This window comes from Macrobrachium nipponense, chromosome 40, assembly GCF_015104395.2.
Source record: "Macrobrachium nipponense isolate FS-2020 chromosome 40, ASM1510439v2, whole genome shotgun sequence".
NCBI classification, from domain to species: Eukaryota; Metazoa; Arthropoda; class Malacostraca; order Decapoda; family Palaemonidae; genus Macrobrachium; species Macrobrachium nipponense.
The window spans coordinates 25727774-25755267 of NC_061101.1; the positions used below are offsets into that span (position 1 = coordinate 25727774).

A 27494-nucleotide genomic window follows, 5' to 3' on the forward strand; every position below is an offset into this window, starting at 1 on the left:
CATTGTGGACATATTTTTTTTACAGCGCATACTTATATTGTAGCTTTACTAATACATTTCATTAACCACAAATAAGTCTGCATACACATTGGCAAGGAGATAGGTTAACTGATAAAATGAACACAGCAGCACAGGAGCTCACCAACTTCCAATCACCTTAATGTAATTGTAACAATGTGTTTTCCTCATCAACATAGTGTCTTACATTGAAACCTAGGACAGATTTCTTTAGTCTCTACAGACATGACAGGTCTCCTTTCCAACATCGTGAATGTAAGCTTACTCACCACTGACCCTCAGCTACCTCGTCATAACACTCATCAGGTTCCAGGAGTCAAGGCAGTCCTAACTCTAGCCCTCTGCCGTAAAATGTTTAAAGGGAAAAAGGGAGAAGGTATGAACATTTTTGTCTGACTACAATTAGGCGCATTATAATTGTTCTCATATAATGTAGTACATGACACTAAACCCCATCAATCATACAATGGGCTAATGCTCTTCATATTTTTAATGACTGATAAATGAAAACGAGAATTTGAAGCAAAATGTGGCATGTATTCTACAGTCGACCTGCGCTTATTTGCGGTTCTGGATTCACGAAACTCACCTATGTGCAGATTTTTCTATGGAACATACATATACGTATACACATTCACAGAAAATTTGCCTATTCACTGTATTTTTCTTGGAGAAATGTTTACTGATTACTGTATTTTCATATAATTTTTGTGACCAAATGCATTTCTTGTGATACAACTTAAAATACTTGGGTATAACCACTTTTAGAGTGGTTCCAAGTATTTGCAGATTTCAGCTATTCACGGGTGATTGTGGGACACACCCCAGCAAATACCAGGGGTCGACTGAACTTGTAAATGATGCCATTTATTGTAGGAGATATGAAAGTCTAAATTTAATATACTATAAACAAAAGCTAGGCTCCTGTACTTGTAGCTTGAACAAAACATCTAATCCAAGTAAAATAAAGATATTGGAGTTTTATTTAAGGTTTTCAGGATATTTTCATTTTATTCCCATAACTATATTTTTAGATAATACAATAGATACAGCAGAGTACACAGTAACTGCTAAAAGGACAAATTTAAACTATGCATTCTCTATTTACCAAGTAAAATCAAGATATGTGACTTTTATTTAAGGTTTTCAGGATCTTTTAATTTTATTCCTATAACTATATTTTTAGATATTATACAATAGATACAGCAGAGTATGATGTAACTGCTAAAAGGCAAAACATCATGCATTCTCTCTAAAGAAAAATGACATATGTACAGTACACGGTAAAATCAATCTGTTCAAGTATACGTACTGCATTAAGGCCCTGATATGGGATAACTTATCAAGAATAAAGGTGTTGGTGCAGCATACACGATTACTGGTGAGGCTTCTGTTAATAAAAACTAGACTCGGTTACTCGTCAATAGCCAGACAAATTGGTAAAAGTCTTAGCTTTAATCAAAGTAAAACATACAGACAGAGTATGTTAGGTGTCTTTTCAATTACAGAATACTAAAGGCTTAATAAAGGAAAACCATACAGACCACACAAAATTCAGGTAAAATATCAGTGCAGACTGTTGCCTGAACACCTATGACCAGAAACTCAAACAGAGAGGTAGGAGAAAGGCTTGAGGTGCATCTCTCACCTTTAGAGAAGAGCAAGATTGTCATCTTACTTGGTTGGACAGGGCAGCCCCATCACATAACCACCATTTTTCTCAATGTAATAGTTATGCAGCCCTATATTTTCCATGTTAAGATGTTAATCAAGCATAAGTGAAGTGGTTTGAAATTAAGTTGAACAAATTCATAATTATTATTGAATGTAAAATGTTCTTACAAAGTTGGTCACATACGTACGTATACATGACTTATTTCCACAAAAATAAATACCTGTACATGTGTGAAAAAATACAATATATAGAAAAATCAGTAAAATCAGATACAAAAATAAATAATATTTAAAATGAATAATCTACATATACTAGGAAGAATAACTAAAAAATGTAAAATCTACAGCTTATCATGGCTGCACTGATGAGACTAGTAATTGGTAACAACTACATACTAGTGCCCTATAAACAGTTTACATCTACTACATGTGAATGGTCTATTGTGATATATATGTTTGCATTTATATAATTAAGACAATTTAGCGTGACGCCTAACATAAGTAAATTCACACAACAGAACCACTTCTTTCTAAAAAAAAAAAAAAATGCAGTCATGCAAAGATGAAAAACTGCCACATTACCTTTGTACACAGATCAGCTTTAGGCTCTAACTCAGATAGAGTAGTTATTTTTTCCAGGAAGTCTGACTCCATAAAACCCCTCTTAGATTTTAATGAAAACTCTGCATCAGGATTTGTCACCAGCAGATTTAAGTTTATAGCAAAGCCAGCCATATCTGTAGCAAATGGACGATCAGGTCTCCAACCAGTCAGCCAACCAGAAACTTCGTATCTACTTTGATAATCAACCAATGAAACTTGAGGTCGCTCTACCATGACACCACCTACAAGACCAACTGGCCATACTGAAACTGTTTTTGTATCTCTCATCTGAAATAAAAAATTTGGGAACTAGGTAAGAAACAGTAATCATAAAAACTAAAATGTTCTAATTAACAATAATTCTCTTAAATAAAATATACAAAGAATTTCAGAAAAAAATTAAGTTTCAAAGATAAAAACATGACATTTTTATTGTTAAGACCCCAGGTTTGTAAGCTATGAAAAATGCAAATTTATTAAAAATTTGCCATATTTTTATGATAAATTTTATATATACTTACCAAGTAATTAGATGGCTATATTTTCAACAAATTGAAAAGATAGCCATGTAATTACTTGGTAAATTGCTTACTTAAAAATTACATTTTACGATAAAAGTTTTTATGTATACTTCTCATGTGATTACAGTACATGGTATAGTTTCTGTGAGTTGAAACTATAGCTACTGATATTACTACAACTCTGTACATATATTACTAGCTTCTTCATTTAGACAAGCAATGATTAGCTATAGGTGAAACCACCTCCCACTGGGAAGATTACTTTTTCTCAATGGTTAAATATACTTAAACTTCTACCAGGCATCTCAATCTTGGTCATGAGGCCCAGTGGGAAGAAAAGATAGTACTTGAGTTTATCCTTAAGCACTTACTGAAAATCTGTGAAGCTTACATATTCTGCTGGCTGATGCAGACTAATAAAATATAGTTTAAGGCATGAGATTCTGAAAGCAAATTGATCAAATACTACATTACAAATTGTGTGACATAATTTGGTGGCCATAACAGGATCATTTTAGCGACAGTTTCTTCTAGTATGTCTTTAATGAAGCCTTGAATTATGATAGCCTATATAGGACACTATTAAAGAGATATGAGATGACTGAGGGGGGATTTAAGAAAAATTCTGAGCCCAGGTTAGAACAAAAGTGAAACTGCATACAGTGGAACCTCGCTTTTTGTATGCCATGTATTTTGTACTTCGTAGACTTTCCGACAAAATTTTGTCTTGGGCTTCATACATACCTTTGGAAATGCTCCTTCCAGAACCCAACGCTTGGCTAGGCTCCTTCCCAAGCGCCCACACAAAGCATCCTGTGTTTCTTGTGACCCATTTTGCTTTTGTGTTCGTGGTTTTTGTGTTTATTTTTTTTATTCAAATGCAACTGCTAAATAAGCCATCATGGGGCCAAAGAAAGTTCCAAGTCCTAACCCTTCTGTAAAAAAGGTGAGAAACACTATAGAACTTAAGAAAGAACTCGTAACAGTGTTTGAGAATGTTGCATTCCAATCTCTGTGAGAAAATCCCTACAAAAAGTGCTGCTGTTAGTGAATTTAAGGCCAGCAGCGACCGGTTTAAAAAATTCAGAAAGCAAATGTTATGAGAGTACAGATTCGAGGAGCAGAGGAAGAGGCACTGTAATTTACCAGTTAGCAAAGGTTTTGTAGGCAAGGAGAAAGTAACTATTCTACAAGGTATAGATTGTACAAGTACAGTTGTATGTAGAATGTTGGTAACTGAAGATAAAAAGACTGATAAGAAATGGGTTTGTGCAATTGTTGATAGGGGGTATCCACAGATATCTAGTTGTAAAAATTTATGTAAAGAGCCCTACTTTTAGAAGTGTTATATTACATGCCTAAAAAACCCTAATTATGACCTTATTCTTGAAAACATTCCAAGTTGTATAAAGTACCCCAAAGAAATTATTAAAGCTGATGATGAGATGGCTGAGAAAGCTGTAGGGATGAACACTCAAAAGATTCGAGCCAGAGGATAGTGATGCAAGGAAAGATTTGGAAAAGACTACTGCCAATAGATCAGCAATTGTGACCACAGCCCAAGTCCAACAAGAGAGGGGGGAGCATCAAGCCGCCGTGCTGGTAACAATTTCTAGCATGGTACATGTGGGAGGAGAGCAGCTATACAAACCCCAGCAAAAGGATCCCAATCTAGCAGTGACAAGAGCTAAATCTGGCAGAATACAGGACCATAGGAGAAAGAACTTGAAGTTAAATGTTATTAATGACAAATTATAACGTGTTTTCCAGAGCAAGGTGGCTGAAGAAGTGTGGCAAATCCTAGTGCACAAATATATTATGCCCACGTAATTAGGCTGGCCCATAAGGCTACTACGTCCACTTAATGAGCCTGGCCCAAAAGGCTACTACATCCACATAATGAGGCTGGCCCTTAAGGCTATTGTTAGTGGTCATCCTGGGGTTAAGAAGATTATCAACCACATAAGCAACAATTATCACTGGCCAGGAATGGTTGGTAGTATTGACTTTAGTGCTGCTTTTGACTATTCATGAGGAGGTCCTTGTTCTTAAACGTAGAGAGACGAGTTGGTGGATCATTTCTTAATATTACTACAATATTGAACACTGAACTAAGAGTCTAAAAAGAGTAGCTGTTGATGGTCATTATAGTGATTACAGGAATGTAATCTTTGGTGGTTTCCCATGGTTTGGTCTTGAAAATAAGCTTAATGCTTATGCAGATGATGCTATTCTCTGCACTGATCTCATCTCCTGAGTACAGACTTTTTGTTTCTAAATCCCTTATCAGATATTAAATTCTTGTTTCTAAATCACTTACAACATTAAGTTAAATTAGTGCATTTTGTCAATTTTGGGTATGAAGTCTAGGATCCCTCATCCACATCTCTTCACTGACAGCATTTCTTGAACTAAATGAAACTCATTTAAAATAATTACCTTAAGTGTTGCACACATACAAACAGTAACAGAATTATTAAACGAATATGAGGAAAAACAGCTTTGTACATATACAATAACACCTTCACCCACAAAGAAGGCTGACTGCCAGCTGTAACCAGTAACTTTTTATATGAAACTAACTCGATTCAAAATCTGCATGTGAAGTATGGTCTAACATAGCTGACGCTGAATGACTCTAGACAATCGAATGACGACTTGTAGAATGAGAAATAGCAGTTCAGAAAGGTTACTGGTTACCTCACCAAAGCAACAAGTTGGAGATTTTTTCAGATAGTAGTTAGGCAACAATAAAATAAGAGGTTTGTATTTTATGGTAAAATATAACATTCCATGGGATATTACCTCATTAAACAATTCAATGCTATATGTGTTGTCATCATCAGCAAAATATACAACACCCTTCCGGATATTTCCTGCAGTGAATTTTCTTCGAAGCCAATGTATTCCGAGATTTCTCTGTAAGACGCCACGTGGTTTGCGCCAGTTGGGGTCCTAAAAGATACAATTTATTTGTACATAGTTTGCATTCCCGAATAGAACAGGATACCTTAATAAATAGAACACACACACAGATACATTATCTTGGGCAGTGTATAGTGGCTCTTAAAATAAATACTTTAAATCAACTGTAGTTATAAACTAAACCCATAAGAAAACTTACATCAGTAAAATGAACATAGTTATGTAGAAATTTTAGTAATTTTAGTTCATACTGACCTTTCTATGAATAAAAATTCTGACAATTAATATGAAAGGAAGATTAGATAGTCTCACTTCATGATTTACTGATGAAGTGTGTTATCTGTACTAATACATGCCCTCATAAATCAGATTCATTTCTGGATATTGAGACTGGTACAAGTAATACAGTTATAAGTTTCAACCTAGAATCTCTGATAGAAGTGATTTTAATTTGATATGCTATGATTTACAAAATTTTCACCCAATACATAATTCCTAATAATATGACCTTTTGAGATATTCTCTCAATTTAGCACAATTTTTTGTTGATGTCTGTATGGAAGGACACAATTTATCTGTAATTGCCAGTTTTTGTTGAAGTGCTGCATAATGGCTTTCCCTCTGGGCTCAATAAAATTTATTAATAGATTTACCAGTTATACAAAAACTAACTCCATTAGTAAATATAATTTTGATAAAAAGTTATTTCTTGTAAATTTTGTGACTTAACTCATTACAGGTTTAACCTTATCATGACATACTTTACCATGATTATCTGAAAGGTCTATAATATCGAAGTCAGGAGAAAATGAAATTTTCCCAAAAAATTATAGTTGATTTCTGCTGTCATTACAACTACCATCCGACTTACAACCTGCTCAACATACGACCACTCGTACTTACAACCTTACTTCAGACAGTTGACCATTGTGTTACTTGGCACTGCGCCATCTCATGAGAACTCTCATCACTCAGGCATGAGAACTCTCATCACTCAGGCAGCATCAGTTTGAGTTACCCTGCCCTATCTGCAGCATCATTTGGTATTAACTGTACTGTAGACTGAATTGCAAAACAATTTATGTAAGAATCAACTTCTGACATGCATGCAAGAACCTAACCCCATTGTAACTCAATGCCTGATTGTACGTAATATATACTATTACATAAATGATTAAAATGTATTAGTAGAAGTACATTATGGTAAAAAGATTGAAATAATGATTGTACATTACATTACAGTACTAAGTAGGCACTTTTATATAGCAAAGGTTTGATAGTATACCCTACCCAGTATGTTGGCCACTTTCTAAGGTTCGACTTACATCTATTCTGACTTACAACCAGTGGGTTGGAACCAAACTTGGTTGTAAGTAGGATGGTACTTGTATTATAAAAAATGACAAGTTTTTTATTAATTTGTATTTTTCATAACTAACAAACCTGCAGTCTTAACACCAGGATAAATCTTCTGATGCCAATACAATATAATTGTATATGCAAGGAATCGGTGGCTTCTGGCTTCTGTCACGAATGAGGTTAAGGAGGGTGACTCCACTGACCCTAAGCGTAATCTCACGACGCCTAGGTTATTCTTCCAACCCAGGGTAAACTGACAAAGGGGCAGCCAGAGGTGGACGTTAAATGTTAAGACTGCAGATTTGTTAGTTATGAAAAATATAAATTAACTTAAAATTTGTCAATTGCTGATGCATAGAACAAACCTGAGTAATCATGAACCAACTGGAGGTTTGGCACGCATGGTAAATCTTCCTGGAAAAGAGAATTCTAAGGAAGATCTAAGCTTCTGAACATATAGATATGTGTATATATAAGGCTCAGACTACTGGGTTTGGTACAATGCCTAAATTCATTGCATGCAGAAGATGAAGAGCTATCAGTTCCAATAACAAACCAATGTAGCCACCTATATGGGTTTCTTATCATTCCTCTCTCCCCTTGCTAGAGAGAGGAAGGGTTTGCTACTGAAAGATCTTTTATTTTAATAACTAGAACTCTCACAGCATGACTGCTTCACTCACCTTCTTCAAACTAGTTCCAGCTTATGATGGTACCATCCTCATACTGCCCGTAGGTTGAGAAGAAGAAATAAATGGGAAAAGAAAAGAGACCAATCATCTCATTCATTTTACTTTCATACCAACAGTGGCGTGGTTGGTATGGCGTTTGCTTCCTACCTCGGTGGTCACGGGTTTGATTCTCGGCCATTCCATTGAGGAGTGAGAGATGTGTATTTCTGGTGATAGAAGTTCACTCTCGACGTGGTTCGGAAGTCACGTAATGCCATGGGTCCCATTGCTGAATAACCACTTGTTCCATGCAACGTAAAAACACCATGCAAACAAAACCAACATCTTAGGCAAGATACAAAATGTCCTGCTAGGGGCACTAGATGAGCTACACAATTTGTTAAGCAGCCACCACCAGACCCAAGGAAAAAAAGTGTCCAAAGACCTGTGTGCAACCTGCCTCAGGTAGAAGGAAATGACAGTTGTTTGGTGAAAGCCACGAACCAGTATTCAAAATTTTATGAATAGATATACATACATTCTTCTTGAATATCAAGGAGGAACTTATCCTTTTATGTCATGTGCTCTTACATGCATGGTATTGTCAGCAGGCACTGATAATGAGGAGTAGCCATTCGTGGTCACTTCTCACAGCCAGAACAAAATTGTATTCTTGGACACTTCTTTCTTGACTTGGCCTGTGCTAAGAAAAAGCTTCAACACCCAGGGCTGAGGTGTCGAGTTGTTTTAGATGAGCATGCAGCGATCTAATGGGGCAAAGTAGTAATTCTGGGACAAGTTTGAAGGCTATTGACCTCCAACCCCTGACCTGTTTGACATTATATGATACCATGGAGTTCGCCCACCCTTTTTGATGAAGCAAAGGCTAGTAGGAAGACTATTTTAAGGGTAAAGTTTCTTCCTACTGTCTTAAGAGTGAAGTTTCTATCCGAAGCCTCTTGATCAACACCGATATCTCCCAAGATGTAGCTACGTCCACTTCTTCATACAAAGAACCAAAGCCAAAGCAGTCCTGTAGCCCTTTATGGCAGAAGATTTATCCCAATGTTAAGACCCGGTTTGTTCCATGTATGAACAAGTATATGATATACAGTACTACATATATATATATATAGATATATATTATATATATATATCTATATATATATATATATATATATATATATATATATACTCAAGTATCTCTCTCTCTCTCTCTCTCTCTCGCTCTCTCTCTTCTATCTCTCTCTCTCTCTCTCTCTCTCTCTCTCTCTCTCTCTCTCAAGTCTGAAGAAAAGGTATAATGAAAAGTTAAAAACTATCCTCTGTTTTGCTTTTAGTAAACAGTGATCCATAACATGATACTTACATTCTTCTGTAACTTCCATTCTTCTGGGGTTGGCTGATTCAGATGTGTGTATGGCAGTCCTGATAACTTCAAAAACTGGGATACTAACATAGATTTTTCTTCTGCATCTTCTACAACTATCCAATGAAGAGATGGTATATGTAGGAAAATATTCTTCAATCTGAGAGAAAACATTTTAGTTATATTATACTTAGATATTACATACAACTAGTTTTACTTTTCTATCTGCCTGCTATTTCCAAATATATTTTTCACCTGACCTTTGATAAAAATATATGTTGCAAATATAGTATTGTGTAGGTGCATGCCAACAAAAACCACTGTACACTTCTTTCTAAATTTTATTACAAAAATGAAATGGCACTTTGCTATAAATCTAAATACCTTGAAAACTGTTTCTTGGCCACTGAATGCCTTTAAAAATGTAAATAAGATACAATAGCACTTTGGACCAATCATACATTATGGTTAAAATTTCTCTTGAAGTTATGTGTTGACATACATTTATTAATAATTGAAAGTTTGGTCTGATGACCTGGCACTGGAACCATTTGATTATTCATTACTGAGTAAAGTAACTTGTATCATCCATAACATATGAGGTAACTACAATTACAAAGATTAAAAAAAAACTACTATTACAAAGATAACAAAAATCCAAAATGGTAAGAATTCCAGAAGGATCTATTTCACACCTATTTTTGTACTCTACCTACTTACTGCCATATATATTATTAGGGATTAAATATATTAAATATAAACTAATATCTGCTCCCTAATTATAAACTTATTTTTGCTATATGTGCTATACTACCTAGAACTGGAGTTAACTCAGAAATGTAATCATCAACAAAAATTATCATTGCATACTAAAAACCAACTTATGAACATCTAAAGATACAAACTGCTGTCTGGAATGTAACTTGTTTGTAAGTAGGGTAGTGATTGTACTGAGTTGGGTGTACACAAGATGCTCTTCAATATTTTTGTCTAACTGGGATCAATAAAGTTGGTAATAGAAACCACTCAATTCAAAGATTTTAAGCATTTCTGTTTCTTAAGCACTGGTATCCTTGATGGCACTGCCTAGTAAAAACAAATGAGGCAAGTTGTAGGCAGGAATCCAACATATTTCTACATAGGCACTAGCAATGAAAATGGCAGGATTTAGAGAAGGTGTGATCACAGAATGTTAATAATTATGGATGGACTTCAGTGAGGAAATCATATCAATATGTAATAAGGAATTGGCAGACAGACTAGGTGTCCCTTGGCTGCAAAATGACAGATCCCCACAACTGAGATGGCTTGGACATATAATGAAAAAGGATAAGAACAGTTAAGTCAAGAAAGCAGTATATGAAAGTAGTGTGACAAAGACCTGTAGGAAGACCCCATCTATGGAGAAATGTGATAGGAGTTCAGGCAGAAAGAGTTCTGGACAGAAAAGACTTAATTTACTTTGACAAAGAAAAATAAAATCAAACAGACCTTAGTTCAAAATCACCCTACTACACCTTGAACATGCATGCTGATTGAATTTTCCAACAAGTGAAGGTTATGGTCTCATCAATGGGTACCACAATCAAACATGATCCTGAGAAAGCACAAAGTGTCAACAGTAAATAAGACAAAGGAAAGTCAACAGCAACAGCCATGACAGAAATACAGCAGGAAAGTCCTCTGTAAATAAGACTGTTTGTAGCTTCACATAGTACATTCTATACTTTATATTAATAAGGATACTAGGTAAACCTAACTAAAAAGTGAATTGTACTTCTCAAAAATATTAGGTAAATACGTATGTACTCCAAATGGAGTAGCTGGTGATGATGAAATGAATAGAGGTAATTAAGATAGTACAATAAAAAGGCACTTACAGCATTTCCAGCCAATAAAGTAAGACCATTCACAAATACAAAATTTTTCAAAACTTGAGAGAGCCAAATAAGAACAAATGGATGAGATTACAAAATCAGTAGAAACAAGCACAAGAATAACAAAATTTAAGGGTTACAACAGGTACTACTGTTTACTTGACAGAGACACAAGGAGAGACTTTAAACCACCAACAGGGGAGTTTACTGTTCCTGGATGCATACCTAGCCAGAATATGGTGTTGTTTTTAGGAGTGTGTCTGAAAGGAGTGTTGCCTATGATATAGGCAATTGTAAATTGGCAGGGTTGTGCTAAAACAATACTGTAATCATAAGTTCTACTGTATTGTATGTCATGTAAGACCACATTCCAATGAGTAAGAAGGTATAGGTACAGAAACAGTAGGATAATCTAGCATACCTGGTTAGTTCAGCTTTTTGCTGAGGTCTTGTATACGTTGGCGTGATAACATAAATAACTGATAATGTATTATCAAAATATTCATCTTCTGCAATGTTAAACCTTTTTAATGCAGATCTAAGTCTTTGATTCTGGAAAAGAAATATCACATATTAGTAATTTTGTTAGAGCTACTGCACATTTCAATAGTAAGAGTGAACACATCCTACCCCTATGTTCATGTAAGAAGCTGACACAGCTATCATGGCTGCATGTGAGGTGAAAGTGAGCTCACTGAAGACCTTCAACGACTATAAATCAAGGTTCTCAAGTTTCTTATATTTCCTAACATCACTCCATTCTGTTTGTCCATATTTTTGACAGGGTATTAATACGTAATAATGTACTGCTCACTTGCTCCTTGCTTCACATATCTTTTTTCTGTTCTAATAATTTTTGTCTCTACTGAATCTTTTATTATCTATTTTATAATTCTATAATATATTTCACATCAGATTTTAATTTTTAATACAACGAATCCAATATGGGCATCTAGAAGATGCTGGCAGATCCTGCATGCATATATAGTCCCATCTGAGAAACCTGAATGAAACAAGCCAACTTTACAAAACTTGAGATAAGGCACATAATTAACAAGCATTACTTTCATGTTTATACATGACTCCTAGACATTTCACTCCCCCTTGAAAAAATTATTGTCAGCTGGGAGGATAGCCAATCCAGCACACATGTCCTCTTGGTTTTAGCTCATTTTATTTTTGATGTTATTTCAAAATTTAATAGACTGAATGACGGATATGAAGTTCTCTGGTGGTACACCAACAATGGTCACTGACACTCTTTTGTTAGAAATCATTAGTCAAAACTTAATTTGTCTAAAACCATAAAAATGATATTGTTATGATACAATAAAGTTTCATACATACTTACCTGGCAGATATATACTTAGCTAAGACTCCGTCGTCCCCGACAGAAATTCGAATTTCGCGGCACACGCTACAGGTAGGTAGGTCAGGTGATCTACCGTCCTGCCGCTGGGTGGCAGGAATAGGAACCATTACCTTCTAGAACCAGATTTTTCTCTTCCACCTGTCTCCTGCGGGGAGGCTGGGTGGGCCATTTATCGTATATATCTGCCAGGTAAGTATGTATGAAACTTTTTTGTATCATAACAATATCATTTTCATACATTCAACTTGTCTGACAGATATATACTTAGCTGATTGGCACCTTTTGGTGGAGGGTAAGAGACAGCTATTCACTGATTAGACAGGTAAACAACATACGTTGTAGGTAATAAATAAATAAAACCTTGGTTCCTATGTGTTTAGACGAAGGGTTGACTTCCTAGCTATTGCTAGGAGTTTGCTTCGTCTCAAGAACCTCAGCGAGGATGTGATCTATGGCTAAGAGTTCTTGTCGATCTGTCAATGGGGTCTTATCCACTTACTCGACAGAATCTAAAGGTCATTTGTCAATGGGGTCTTATCCACTTACATGACAATACACCTATGCCTAGTGGCATAATTAAGGAGCACAACACCGATCCCGATCACCTGATCCTAACACGAGGGTTTGTGCTTAATTTGAAAAGAGTTATCCCCAAACTCCTTTCAAACAACCCAAAGAACAAAACAATATGTTAAAATAAAAATTAACTCACTTAGTTAAGGATCAGTGTCGGCTCCCTATCCCAGCAACGCATCCGTAGACACGTATAACCAAGAGAGAAGGATCTCTCGTAGGTCAACTTGACCTCCTTCGTGCAAAGGGAAGTCAACTCCCGAGTTGCATCTTCCGTAAGTTACAGCTAATATGTCCTTCACGACATATTGTTCTGGAAAGAACAAGAATTCATAAAAGCTCGCACTTCAAGCGCTTTTAATTCTCAGCTGTTTGAAGGAATCATCAAGTTACTCAAGAAGTGCTTAGCGATCACATTTGTTTCAAAGAAGAAGACCAGGGCTTTCTTTGAAAAGGATCTCTTTTGGATGAAGCCTAGAGCCTGGCTTGCACCTGGCTGGCGCCTCGCGCCAGGTTGGCGCCTTGTGCCTGCCTGGCGCCTCGCGCCTGCCTGGCTGGCGCCTGGCTGGCGCCTGGCTGGCGCCTGGCTGGCACCTCGCGCCTGCCTGGCTCCTCCCCACTTGCCGGAGCTTCGAGCTTGGTAGAGTCTCGAGGATGTCTGACGATGTCTACATTGGACACTCTTATCTGTCCGATTAGTTCACCTCTAGCGCATCTGTGCCAGGTTGTAGGCCCGCTCTTTCTCCTCATCAGACAATGACAGTGTTCTTGGGGCTGTCTGCCTCTGGCGTTTTTTAAGCCTGTTTTGGCATATGGCGCCTGGTTGGCGCTACATTGTCCGAAAGTCCTGAACATCCACAATAGTTTATCAGGAGACTGGAGAAGGGTGGAAGAAATTCTCCCACTTTGAGCTTTGGCCTCTCTGGCAAGGGGAGGTGATTGTAGTCAGCTACATCCAGTAGACGATAGGATATCTAACAGTACGAGAGATAAGAGTCTTCCTCCGAGGAGGATCCTTCTTGAGTACTTCCGTTGCTCACGAGATCTCTTCTTACATGTTGAAGGGGTTTCTCGTTGCAGAATCTTCCCTATCCTTGCCCGAAGGAAGGGAAGAAGCCTGGAAGTCGAAGGAGACTCCGAGCTGAAATTGGGAGGACTCCTAATTTCTAGCTCTTTATTGTCTTCCTCTGAACACCTTCTTAGAAGCATTTCGAGCCGTCATCGCATTCCAAAGACTCTGTAGGCAAACGTTTGAACCATTCTACTGTAGATGAAAACGTAAGTACCCTGCCTGGACAACGAAACCTCTATCTGAAAACATTGAGTCAGGAATAGGGGGTTTTAGTTCTTTTGCCAGGCATACTATGCTGGCAAGAACCCATTGCCTAGTCTCCATAGAATCTGATGCGAGATTCCAATGCTCAAAAAATTCACTTATCTTCATGGTCGTTTAGGACCAAGAGAAACAAAGAATTCCCTCATAAAAATTTCTCAAAGAAGTCTGATGAGGAGCAGTTCCATCTTGTCGGAACACGGAATCTGAGGCCCGAAAAAGGATCCCATTCTAAGTACAGTGGACCCCCTGTATTCGCGTTCTCCAGATTCGCGGACTCACACATTCACGGATTTCTCTCGGGAACGTTTCCCTGCATTATTCGCAGAAAATTCGCGCATTTTCGGTATTTTTCTATGGTAAATATCCACAAATTCATGGTTTTTTTGATGAATTTCATCATAAAATGCACTTCTTGTGATAAAACTATTAAAAAAACCATGTATGAAAATTTTTAGTGGGTTTTTCTTGAGTTTTAACTAACAAAATAGGCTGTTTTTAGCATTTTTATAGGGGTTCCAAACATTCGCGGGTTCTAACTATTCACGGGGGGGTCTGGTACGCATCCCCCGCGAATACAGGGGGACCACTGTACATGATATCCTACTCTTGTCATAAAGAAGTATCGTATAAGATCCCGAAGATCTTAATTTTTTCTGCTATCTCTAATTCTCCCTTTCATTGATAGCAGATATATACAAAGGTGATTCTTCCCTCTGAAAGGGAAGAAAAACCGCTATGTGGTTCACAGAGGTATCGGAAGAGGACAGTTTCCCAATTCCATTTAACACGATCTGCAGCAATTCTATGTCTTTAGCATGACTCTTGTCGTTACCTTGAAAAATCCTCTCCTTCATTCTACTTCTGGTCAGTCTGCACGCAGACCGACTCAGAGTGGAGAGGTTCTTCAGGTCTATGTATAATAGATTCTGATAGAATATCCAGACTCTCTTGGAAAAGCCTTCCGAAACATGCTGTGAGAAGAACGTGACCTCTGTGAATCCGACCTCTCTAAGGCCAAAATGAGGCATAAAGTATTATCCTCTCTTTCTTTGACGCCATTTATCTTAAATTCTGTAAAGAATTTATATTTAGGGGAAAAAAGACTAAAGTTTATTCCCCTTTCTATAAAATAAAGATGGCGTATATTGCTACCTCTCTTGGTTCGAGGAAAAGGAAGCAGTCTATAGGAAGCCTGTTTGTCTTCTACCTTGCAAAGAGATCTATGAAGAAGACTTTCTGCAGGTTCTCACAACTCTTTCCAATAAATGTTAGACATACTTTAACAGTTATTATCGTCGATCGAGAAGGTTCTCACGGACATGCAAAATCTTGCATCGAACCTCTTAAGGATCGTTACGTTCCCTGTCTGTTTTCCAAATAGGTTCTCTTTTGTTAACGCGAACAGGGGCGAAAAAAGAGATTCTCGATGCTCTTTGCGATATGAGAGAGTCGTGGAATTGGCCTAAGTGATTAAAATAAATCATTTCATCATTCCTTGTAAGCGACCCCTTTCCGATTAAATGGGTAACGAAATCAGGAACGAATCTTGCCATTACCGAGCCTGCTGTCCGAGAGGCTACTGGACTCTTAGGTTAATAACACGCTAAAACGAGAAAATATCTTGGACGGTGCTTCTGGCACATTGCGCCAGGTTGGCGCTTCCTTCTAATTCTTTTTAGGTTATGTGCCAGAACATCTGTGCCTTTATGGTACCCGACATCCTTTCACATGTTAATTCCGTTCTTAGTAGGAAAAAACTTTTATATACGTAGTAAAGTCCATTCAGGGAAACAACTTCTGCCACGAAGAGAATGTTTCCCATATGACTCACCCATCTTCTCCTGAGCAGGTACTCTAATAAGCCATGCTTTCGTAAGCATGAGAGCATTATATAATATAATGTTCTGCTGCGATAGAATCCTTTAATAATGTTACCTACGGTAAACATCATTGAAAGGTTGTAATATCTTTCTTATTGAAAGCTTCTTAGCAAAAGGCAGACAATATTTTATTCATGTTAGCTTAACTATCTCCTCAATCCGAGGCTAAGACCGCGATTGTAGGGGAGAGATACGGTTAGTTATTCCATCCCGCAGGAGAGAGAGATGTACCGCCCGCTCATGACCGCAAACTAGATGGTACTGCGTTGGTCTAAGCGATAGCAGTCTCCGTTAGCCGTCTGGCCTTACTCTTCCAGAGTTGCCAGCTACTCCATTCAATAAAGGAATCTTATAAAATTATTATCGAACTTCAGGAAGTTCTTATTAAAGCATATTTAAGCGAAACAAGACTTCGATAAATCTAGAAGCTAAGTAGGTGTTGTCTTAACAATCCCTTTAAGCGTAGTCCTTCCTAGGAAAGTCCTAGAAGGATACTGGTAATTGAGTTGCACAGCAAAGAAGTAACTACGGTATGTGTTTATGATTTGACCGTATCGTATTCTCATACAGCAGATACTCTACTACCTTCTACTATCTTCGTTCTTTTCGTTAATAGAACGATAGAAAGAGTATATATATCTCCTTAAGGAAGGAAGTTAATCGTGATTTCCTCATAAATCGCGGAAGAGACAGAAATCCTGTTCATCTCTAAGGTTTATGGAAGGAAGTAGATATTTCCTATCCGCCATCATACCCAAACGTCGATGAGATTCTTATTAAGAAAAACTCCCAAAGCTCTTGCCTCCTCAAAACGAGGGAAGAGCATGAATGAAGGAGAGAGTCCGCATTGAGAGGAACTGCCTAACACAGGAGTCTTCTGAATAATGAAAAAGGGCTTCTCTTAGTATCAGAATCCTTCTGACAAAATCGGACAGGCCGCCTGTGGACATCTCGCACCTTTTCTCCAGGGGAAAGTTGCTCAAGTTAAAAACTCAAAGAGGAGCCTCGCGACTGACCTCTCTCTCAAAAGAAGATTTTGGAATATTCTGGCGCCTGGATCCTTGCGCCTAGCGCCTGGATAGTTCCGCGCACCTGGAACGTTCCGCACGCTAGAAAGGAGACTCGCTCCTGGAATGTTCCGCTTGCGTGGAAGGTCCCGTGCGCCCTGATAGTTCCGAGCGCCTACTAGTCTCCTTTTAGGAGCCTCTTGCCCGTAAACGTTCAATGGAAGGATCCTTCTGATTGCCACTCTACTATAAGGCTCCTCGCTCTAGCCGTCTGTTTTCTCTTTGAAGGCGCCTTGCGCCAAGAAAAATTTTCTGGAACGCGGCTCGCGCTCAGTTGCTGGAACGCGGCTCACGTTTGGCTGTAGGAACGTGGCTCGCGCTAGTCTGTTGGAACGTGGCTCGCTGCTGGCTGTTGGAACGTGGCTCACGCTTGCTTGTTGGAACGCGGCTTCCTGGCTGGCTCTTCGCTTGTAGTCCAGTTGGCGCTCAGTGTTCTCTTAGTTTTCAGAGAACGTGCTAGATCGTCCGAACTCCAAACATGTACATTCTTCATCTTTTCGGACGTAAGATGAAGAAACGGAAGAAGAGACGCACTTTTTTAAGGATGCCTTTCCAATGGCTAACCCTGGCAGTCTGGGACGTTCTACAGATCCTTCCGAGGGGACGCCTGATCGGTGGGGATTCTCCATAACCTCCGTAAGGCTTTCGACTTTCCTTCTCCTCTGGGCTTGTGAGCTTGGAAGAGGTCTAGGCCTGAGAGCGAGACAGAGCCGATCAGACGCACCCTCCATTATTTTAGGAAGCCTTTCCAATGGCGAACTTGGCAGTCTGGGACGTTCTACAGATCCTGCCGAGGGGACGCCTGATCGGTGGGGATTCTCCATAACCTCCGTAAGGCTTTCGACTTTCCTTCTCCTCTGGGCTTGTGAGCTTGGAAGCAGTCTAGACCTGGGAGTGAAACAGAGCCGATCAGAACGCACCCTCCACTGCACTGGGAACACTAAATTCACCTCTTACCTTATAAGAGCTCGCATTTTTAGCTACATCCATTTTTCTTCAAATTTATGAATTTGTAGATTCTGTGGAGTAAGAAGGTGATGAGGATGCAAAAATGTTATTGTTATGATACAATAAAGTTTGTTCATACTTACCTGGCAGATATATATATAGCTGTATTCTCCGACGTCCGACAGAATTTCAAAACTCCCGGCACACGCAGTGGGCGGCCAGGTGGTTAGTACCCATTCCCGCCGCTGGGAGGCGGATATCAGGAATCATTCCCATTTTCTATTCAGATTTTTCATACCACTGTCCCCTGAGGGGAGGTGGGTGGGTACTTTAATTATATATATCTGCCAGGTAAGTATGAACAAACTTTATTGTATCATAACAATAACATTTTGTTCATGAAACTTACCTGTCAGATATATAAATAGCTGAATTCCACCATGGAGGTGGGAAGGGGACAGAATAGAAGGATTAGGAAACACCTCAAGTGCAGATGATTGACATCTTGATTCCTTACCTGTTAGCATAGCTGACTTCTTGATTACTGTCACCGAAGTCTGCTTTTGCTTTACTAGAGTTGCCAACAAGGTAGTGACCTGTGTAGTTGGTGCGCTCTAGATGATCTGTCAACGGGGGCGTGACCACAATGTGACTAGACCATATTGACCATACTGTGAGGGCAACGAAGCTAAAAACCACCACCTGACCTAACCTATCGAAGTTAGTCCCATAACTTCTAGGCTAAAGAAAGGGAAAGCGCCTCAAGCTACTAACCCTTCAACCATAAACCAACACCAAAATTAAAAAGCACACCTACCCCTTTTCTATAGGATAGTATTTGTGCTGCTCCCTGCCCCCAACACCATTTCTGCGGATATGTATGGTCCAAGCGACTCGCAGTTCTCATATGTCGTCTTCACATCCCGCAGGTAATGTGAAGCAAACACAGAGTTGCTTCGCCAAAAAGTAGCGCTAATGATATCATTAAGTGCCATATTCTTTCGAAATGCCATTGAAGTTGCAACAGCTCTCACTTCATGGGCTTTTATTTTCAAAAGCTTCATATCACCATCCGAGCAGGACGCATGGGCCTCCCTGATGGTGCTTCGTAAAAAGAATGCCAGTGCATTCTTCGACATAGGAAAGTCGGGTCTCTTAACGAACACCATAAATTTCAGAAGGACCCCGACAATCTTTGGTCTTTTGCATGTAAAATTTGAGAGCCCTGACAGGGCACAGGACTCTCTCTGGCTCTTGTCCGATGAACTCTGCTAACCCCTTGATTTCAAAGGTTTTTGGCCAGGGGTTAGATGGGTTCTCATTCTTCGCTAAGAAATTAGGATCCAAGGAGCACACTGCACTGTGTCCTCTGAAACCCACATATTTACTAATTGCCTGAATTTCACTAACCCTCTTTGCCGTGGCAAGAGCAGTTAGGAAAATCGCCTTTCTAGTAGTGTCTCTCAATGAGGCAGCATGCAGAGGTTCAAAGGGAGCCGACATCAAGAACCTTAGAACTACATCAAGGTTCCATGATGGAACCTTCGGTTGCAGTACTTTGTGTTCTCAAACGATCTCAAAAGATCGTGAAGATCTTTATCATTTGTCAGGTCTAATCCTCTGTGACGGAAGACAGCTGACAGCATACTCTTGTATCCTTTTATTGTGGGCACTGCTAGTTTGTCCACATTCCTCAAATGCAGGAAAAACTCAGCGATTTGGTTCACAGAGGGTCGTGGAGGAGGAAATACCTTTTCTTCCTACACCATCTCCTGAAGACAGCCCACTTCGACTGATAAACTGGCTCGAGAGGAAGCTCTTCTCGCATTGGCAATAGCCTCTGCCACTGATCTTGAAAAAACCAAAACCTCTCGCTCTGGCCAACTTCTTGATAGTCTGAACGCAGTCAGACTCAGAGCGGAGAGGTTTTTTTTCTGTGGTACCTCTCGAAGTGGGGCTGTTTGAGAAGATCGGCTCTCTCTGGCAGGGTTCTCGGGAAGTCTACCAGAAGAGACATGACCTCCGTGAACCAATCGCTTGAGGGCCAAAAAGGGGGCGATCAGAGTCATTCTCGCTCTGGCGACGCCGCAAACTTCCTTGTTACCTCTCCTAAGAGTTTGAACGGGGGAAAGGCGTACACATCCATCCCTGTCCAGTCCCATAGGATGGCATCTACCGCTATTGCTTCCGGATCGAGAACTGGAGAGCAATAAATCGGAAGCCTCTTCGTTTTCGAGGTTGCGAAGAGGTCGACTAGCGGCCGTCCCACAACTTCCATAGCTCTTGACAAACTTCTAGATGTAGGGTTCCATTCTGTGGGAAGCATCTGATGTTGACGGCTTAAAAGATCCGCTCAAACATTTTGTATTCCTGAAATGAACCTTGTTAGGATCACTATGTTTCGAGCTTTCGCCCATAGAAGGATGTCTCTCGCTATCATGAACAGTGATCGAGAGTGTGTCCCCCCCTGCTTTTTGATGTAAGCGAGAGCCGTAGTGTTGTCAGAGTTGATCTGGACAACTCGGCCCACCAATCGTTCTTCGTAAGAACTGAAAGAGCCAAACGGAATAGCCTTCCAACTCTTTTAAGTTTATGTGCCAGGACCTCTGTTCCCCTCTCCAGAGGCCTGACACTTCCTCTTTCCTAGTGTCTCCCCAGCCCACCATGGATGGCGTCTGAGAACAACACTAGGTCGGGGCTCAAAAGCTTGAGGGACATTCCTTCCGAGAGTTTGATCGGATCTTGCCACCACTTCAGTTGATCCTTGACCGCTTTTGAGATAATCAAAGTCGAGTCTAGATTCTTTTTGTCTTTCCAGTTTTCTGCCATAAAAAACTGGAGTGGCCTGAGGTGCAACCTCCCCAGGGAAACAAACTTCTCCAGCGAAGAAATGGTTCCCAGCAGACTCATCCATTCCTTCGTCGAGCATGTTTCCTTCCCTAAGAAGAGTGACACTTTCTCTAAGCATCTCTGCTGACGTTCCTTTGATGGAAAAAGCTTGAAAAGCCGCTGAATCCATCTGAATCCCCAGATACACAATGGACAGCGTGGGGATCAGATGGGACTTCTCGTAATTTACTATAAGGCCCAGGGCCTTCGTCAGCTGTAATGTCGTCTGAAGGTCCTCCAGGCACCTTGACTTCGAAGACGACTTGATTAGCCAGTTGTCCAGGTAGAGCGAGACTCTTATCTTCGATAGGTGAAGCCACCATTTCACACATTCCGCATGAGGAAAGTAAAAACCATCGGCGCCGTACTCAGACCGAAGCACAGAGCCCTGAACTGGAAGAACCTGCCCCTTTTAAGACGAACTCAGGAACTTCCTTGATTGAGGATGGATCGGGACGTGGAAATAAGCGTCTTGAAGGTCCAATGACACCATCCAATCCCCTGGTCTCAACAAGGCCCTAGCACAGACTGAGAAGTTTCCATCCTGAATTTTTCTTTCTTTACAAAAATGTTCAGTCTGCTGACGTCTAGGACAGGTCTCCATCCCCCAGAACTGCTTCGGAACCAGAATAACCTGTTGTAGACGCCTGGGGAATCCAGCATCAGGACTTCCTCTACGGCCTTCTTTTCCAACATTTGATCTAGAAGGTCGAGTAAGATCTTGTTCTCTCGACTGGTATGCGGGCGACAGGTCTATCGGCTTCGTGCTCAAAGGAGGCGCAGAGAGGAAAGGGATCTTGTATCCTCTCTCGATCACATCTAGGGTCCAGGTGTCCGCCCCTATCGTCCTCCATGCCTGAGCAAATAATGGTGAGTCTCGCACCTACAGGTGCCTGAAGGGCAGAAACGTCAATTTTTTTTCCCTTCTTGATAGAAGAGATCTTACCTCTGAAGGACCCCCTTCCTCTCGAAGAACCTCTAGAGGAAGGTGCTCCACGAAAGGGCTTAAATTTCTTCTTGGGTGCTGGAGCTGTTGAAGTAGAAGCCTGAGGAGTAGGTCGTCTGGAAGATTGAGTCAAGAGGTCCCTTGTTGCTTTTTCTTGCAAGTTTACCGACAGATCCTTAATCATGGACTGCGGAAATAGGTGCGTAGAGAAGGGTGCGAATAATAACTCCGCTTTCTGAGCGGGAGAAACTGCTTTCGCCGCAAAGCTACAATAGAGAGCTCTCTTCTTTAGCAGACCTGTAGCAAAATGAGATGCTAACTCATCAGAGCCATCCCTTACTGCTCTATCCATACAAGCTAATACCATCGAAAGCTCTTCCAGCGAAATCGAGTCTTGACTCCTCGATTGTACATCCAAAGCCCCGAGGCACCAATCTAAAAAGTTAAACACCTCTAGCGTCTTAAATACCCTTGAGGTGATGATCTGTCTCCAGTCATTGTCCAGGAAACCTTAGCCGATGACAAATAAGACCTCCTTGGAGCGTCCACCAAATTGGCGAAATCTCCTTGAGAAGAAGACGGTGCTTTCAATCCTGCCTCTTCTCCTGTTTCGTACCAGATCCCAGCTCTCCCTTTCAGTCTAGATGGAGGAAGTGCAAACAAAGTCTTCCCTTTAACCTTTCTTGAATCCATCCAATCCTGGACTCTCTTAAACGTTCTCTTCGCAGAAAGCGAAGTGGCCATCTTAACGAAGCCAGGAGCTTTCCTGGCCTTCGATGAGGCAAATTGTGAAGGTGGAGAGTAAGGAACGGGCGCTTGAAAATTATCCGGGAACAATTTCTTAAGTAAATCCGTCAACGTCTTATAGTCTGACGACGCTGACGCATTTGGTGCGTCATCATCCGTAGCGGGCAGAGATCACTAGACGAATCCTTCTCTCGTCATCAGCGCCCTTCAAAGATCGCGATGACTTCGACACTTTAATATGTGAAACATCCTGACGCTTCGGACTCAACTGTTGATCGTCCTGGCAAGCGTCCCGATATGAAAGGCGCCGCGCGTTCTGAGAAGCGTCCTGCTGAGCGTCCTGATGTGTAGGACGTCATGCGTCCTGAACAGCGTCAGCTCGAGCGTCTTGTTGAGCGTCCTGATGTGTAGGACGCCGTGCGTCCTGAACAGCGTCAGCTCGAGCGTCTTGTTGAGCGTCCCGCGCGTCTTGAAAAGCGTCTTCTCGAGCGTCCTGGTAAGCGCTTCGTTGCTTAAGACGCCGAGCGTGATCATCAGCATGCAAAGCTTGAACTTTCGATATGGATCCTTGAGCGTCTCGGCCTTTTGACAAAGACGCCGGCCCGCCTGTGCGACAACTCCCACTTCTCTGGTTCAAATTCGTCTCTCCTAGACGCCCTTTCATGAGGAACGCAATCACGTTCTCTAATGCGTCGGCTACTAGGAGGAGACTCAAAGGCCGAAAAAACAAAAAAAACGCGGAGAAGGAGCCGGGGACTGCCTAGTCCTCTTAACAGGCAGCCACCTATCCTTACCTCCGATGACTAGTTTGCTGCCTCCTTTCTCTCAAAATAGGAAGCTAACTGTTTCTGCATTTCCCAAAGCATTTTCCTTGATGGGGAAAGTTCTCGATCAGGAAAAGGAAAAGGGCCATCCACCTGTGAGGAAGATGGGCGAGGGGATGCCCTTTCCTTCAACCAACTCGGAACATGCTAGAGCGACTTGGACGCTCGAAAGAGTCCTCCCCTGATGAAGTCTTGTTCCTTTTCTGTGGCGGGAAAAGCTTCAAAATCTTCAGGTGATGAATCTACGTAATGATCAGAAGGACGTGAAGCGTCCTCTTCTCTGAAAACCTCTCTTAGAGGGCGACAAGGGCGACAGCCGCCTGTGCGGGACACCTTGCGCCCCTGCCGTCTCTCCCCCTGAGAGTCTTCCGAGCGCCACCAACCTCGGCGAGGAGAGGAAGTCTCGGAAGAAGAAGAGAAGCACTCTTTAAGTATCCGTGCCCGTGCACGAACACCGGCAGCCTGAGATTCGTCCTCAGTTTCTGCCGAAGGGACGTCAGACCGGTCATTAGATCCCGTAACCCTCCTTCGGCTTTCGGCTGCCCTCTCCCTAAGGCCTGGGAGTCCGGCAGGGGCCTAGGCCTAGAGGCATTATGGGACCGATCTGACACCCCCTCCACAACACTAGATGCACTAACACTTTTATTGTAATTCACATTTGATTGTAGAGCAATCACTTTAGATTCCAAGGCGCGAATCGACTCCATGATCGTAAATAATACGCTTCCTTCTGCAGACACTTCCTGATTGTTCGGAGGCAATACAACAAGATTAGGTTGAATTACATCTACAGGAGGATTTAATGGAGATACAATTCTACCTTGACTTCTATTCACAGAAGCACTCCTAGAGGAAGACCTCCTGATTCTATCACGCTCAAGCTTTCTCACGTAAGAATCATATGCCTTCCATTCAATTTCAGTCAATTGCTCGCACTCGATGCATCTATCATTCAACATACATACATGACTACGACATTTCGAGCACACTGAATGAGGGTCTACCGAAGCTTTTTGCAACCTCACCTTACATTCCTGTACCTTACACACCCTGAAGCTAGCAGAGCTAGATCCAGACATCGTAATCAAAGAAAAGTCAAAGCCAAATCCAAATCAAATCCACTATCACGTATGCCAAGCCAACAAGCCAAATCAAAACCAAAAGTCAATCAGAATACTCAAGTTAGCACAAGAAGTTTCAAATCCTAGGCGGAGGTCTGTAAACAGTTGTTTACCGACCCGGCGACAGAGAAAAATCTGAATAGAAAATGGGAATGATCCTGATATCCGCCTCCCAGCGGCGGTAATGGGTATAACCACCTGGCCGCCCCCACTGCATGTGCCGGGAGTTTTGAAATTCTGTCGGACGTCGGAGAATAACAGCCTATATATATATATCTGACAGGTAAGTTTCATGAACAAAACAAAAATGACTATTACCTGTTAATACTCTAACTGCTCGTTAGCACAAAAAGCTATTAAAGCTTTCTAAAGGAAGCGTAAAAAGTTATATGCTATTCTGACTTCCTAAAGTAGGAAGTTAGAGTTTTATATTTCCTCAATCAAGTTCTAACACTTATTACACGTATTAATGAATAAATATTAATATTTCCCTTTCTTGCAAACTATATGAGTGTCTACCGAAAACTTCGGTAGTTACACGTCATATATTCTTCGAAATTTTCGAAGTAAAATTTATTAAAAAGTTAATAAAAGCGTATGCCGAACCAAAGACCCAGTACTTCCCTGCAAAAGACAGCCCAGAAGATCGATGGCGATGAAACACAAAAATCAAGTCAGGAGGTACCGCAAACGTATGTTTACAATACGGCGACAGAGAAAAATCTGGTTCTAGAAGGTAATGGTTCAATCTGGTTCTAGAAGGTAATGGTTCCTATTCCTGCCACCCAACGGCAGGACGGTGGATCACCTGACCTACCTACCTGCCGCGAAATTCGAATTTCTGTCGGGGACGACAGAGTCTTAGCTAAGTATATATCTGTCAGGGAAGTTGAATGTATGAAAATAAATAAATCAAGATTAATATTTTACAAAGACCAGCTTCTGAAATAAATCTTAAAATATCACTGGCATTACATGTTACATCCTGTCTGAAAGCTAATAAGGATGTACATACTTGACATCCTCACAATGATCCTCCAAGTGGTACAGTATATTGACATCCAAACCCAAGACTGAGGCATTCAACCAGCAAAAGCCTCACTGACTAGAAAACCAGCCATCAAATATTCATGAGTTAGTTGAGTATGCACAGACCAGTCTCCCATCTTCCAGGCATCTTTCCATACTTCCAATGAGATTAACACTTTTGATCTTTCATTTTGCTCTGATTTACCCAGTTCCAATGTTCTGGCTGGATAGCTCAAATCAAACTTTTGATTTGTGGGATGAAATCTCTAGAAAAAATGCACATTTTCATGGAAGTATATTAGTTCAATTGCAGCTTGCTTTGCTAGTCTATCTGCTTCAGTGGCATGAACCTTTACATGTGGTGAAACAAAACAAAATCTTCATTTGTATTCCTCTATCCTCAATAATATGAAGCCACTGTGAATGTTAAAAATCAATAGCTTTATTGAATTAAAAACATCCCTATCACTTTTTATTTCATTTGGTTTACACAAGGGAAGAAGTCTGCACCTTAAACCAAAGGAGGTTTCAGAACTGGCATAGTACCAGTATCATATGAGGTGGCTCTATGCAACCTCATAAAGGTAGGTAGATTTGTAGAAGTATTAAGAGACCTTGTGGACTAAAACACATGAAATTTCTTCAAGGAGTGCCTTAACCAAGGTAGAAAACTTCAACCTCTTTGTCCTATTAACCGGAGACAAAGTGCAGAAAGACATCACAGACCAAGTCTCTGCCTTCTCAAAATTCTCAACCATAAGAGGGCAAAGAGAAGCACAGTTGTCTATAAGCCATCTAAAAACCAATGACGACCCTTTCACCTCAAACTCCTTTGTGAGAGCCAACAATGCTGCTGGGGTGGCAAAAGCAGACTCCTCAAGCAAAGCAAAGACAAGATGGATGAGGAGGCAGCAGAGACAATACACTCAGATTTGTTGTGGCAGATGAGGAATGGCCACTAATATTAACCAATACAGACATGACAGAGGGAATAAAAACAAATGAGAAAGAGGAAATGAGTAGGATGAACATAGAATAAGAAAAGAACAAAGATGGTGAGATTGTGAGGCCAAAAGTGAAGGAGCAGACTCAACAATACATTGAGTGCCATTAGCTTTTGTAGCTTAACATTAAACATTGTAGCTATGGTTATCACCTACATTATTAGACTCTGACACTAAACCTACATTGCTACCACCAGAACCTGACAATTTTAAATGTGATAACTGGTGTGTCGATTTATCACTTAGCAATTGAGGGATATGACCAGTCATCTGCAATGAAGAAAAGAAAGTTGTTGGAGGGCACAGAAAAATCTCACCCCAGGACATAGCCCAGTTCCCTAGTAATGGAAAATTCCTGCTGGTGTGAGGCAGACCTAAGCTCAAGCTACTGATGGGTGAGACCACCAATACCTTTTCTCTCTGGGAATATGTGAAAAGGAGCGGGAACCACCTTCTTTACCCAACACAAATTTGGTTAAACCCTAAATTGATTCCAAGTTCCAACTAATATTCTGTTCTAACTTATCCAGTTGTTTTTCCTGAACTAAAGGTGAAGAAGGGGAAGGAGGTGGGTTAGGAGAAAAAGAAGGAATAGATGGCAAAGCAGGAAAAGAAGTAGTAGCCAGTTTATGCCCAGCTCTAATCAGTTACCTTCTCAACTTACCTACTTCCCTTTCTTCCCATAGCTAAAGAATTTTCTTCTCAGTACATTAGATAATGCAGTGCTGGGTTGATGGAGAG

At 40.6% G+C, this 27494-nt stretch overlaps 1 protein-coding gene across 2 annotated transcripts in view; it reads right to left on the reverse strand.

Annotated features, from left to right (window-relative positions):
• The window catches only part of LOC135212033 (galactosylgalactosylxylosylprotein 3-beta-glucuronosyltransferase I-like), a 48953-nt gene that overhangs the window by 4275 nt on the left and 17184 nt on the right, over positions 1-27494 (reverse strand). The window contains exons 3-7 of one of the 2 annotated variants that reach the window (XM_064245338.1): positions 11439-11569; positions 9141-9300; positions 5622-5771; positions 2275-2583; positions 288-359 (exon numbers count right to left, since the gene is read on the reverse strand). In XM_064245338.1, coding sequence (XP_064101408.1) covers positions 321-359; positions 2275-2583; positions 5622-5771; positions 9141-9300; positions 11439-11569 — 789 coding nt within the window. In that variant the 3' untranslated portion in view covers positions 288-320. The remainder of the gene's footprint in view (positions 1-287; positions 360-2274; positions 2584-5621; positions 5772-9140; positions 9301-11438; positions 11570-27494) is intronic. The other variant, XM_064245337.1, reaches the window with a different exon arrangement.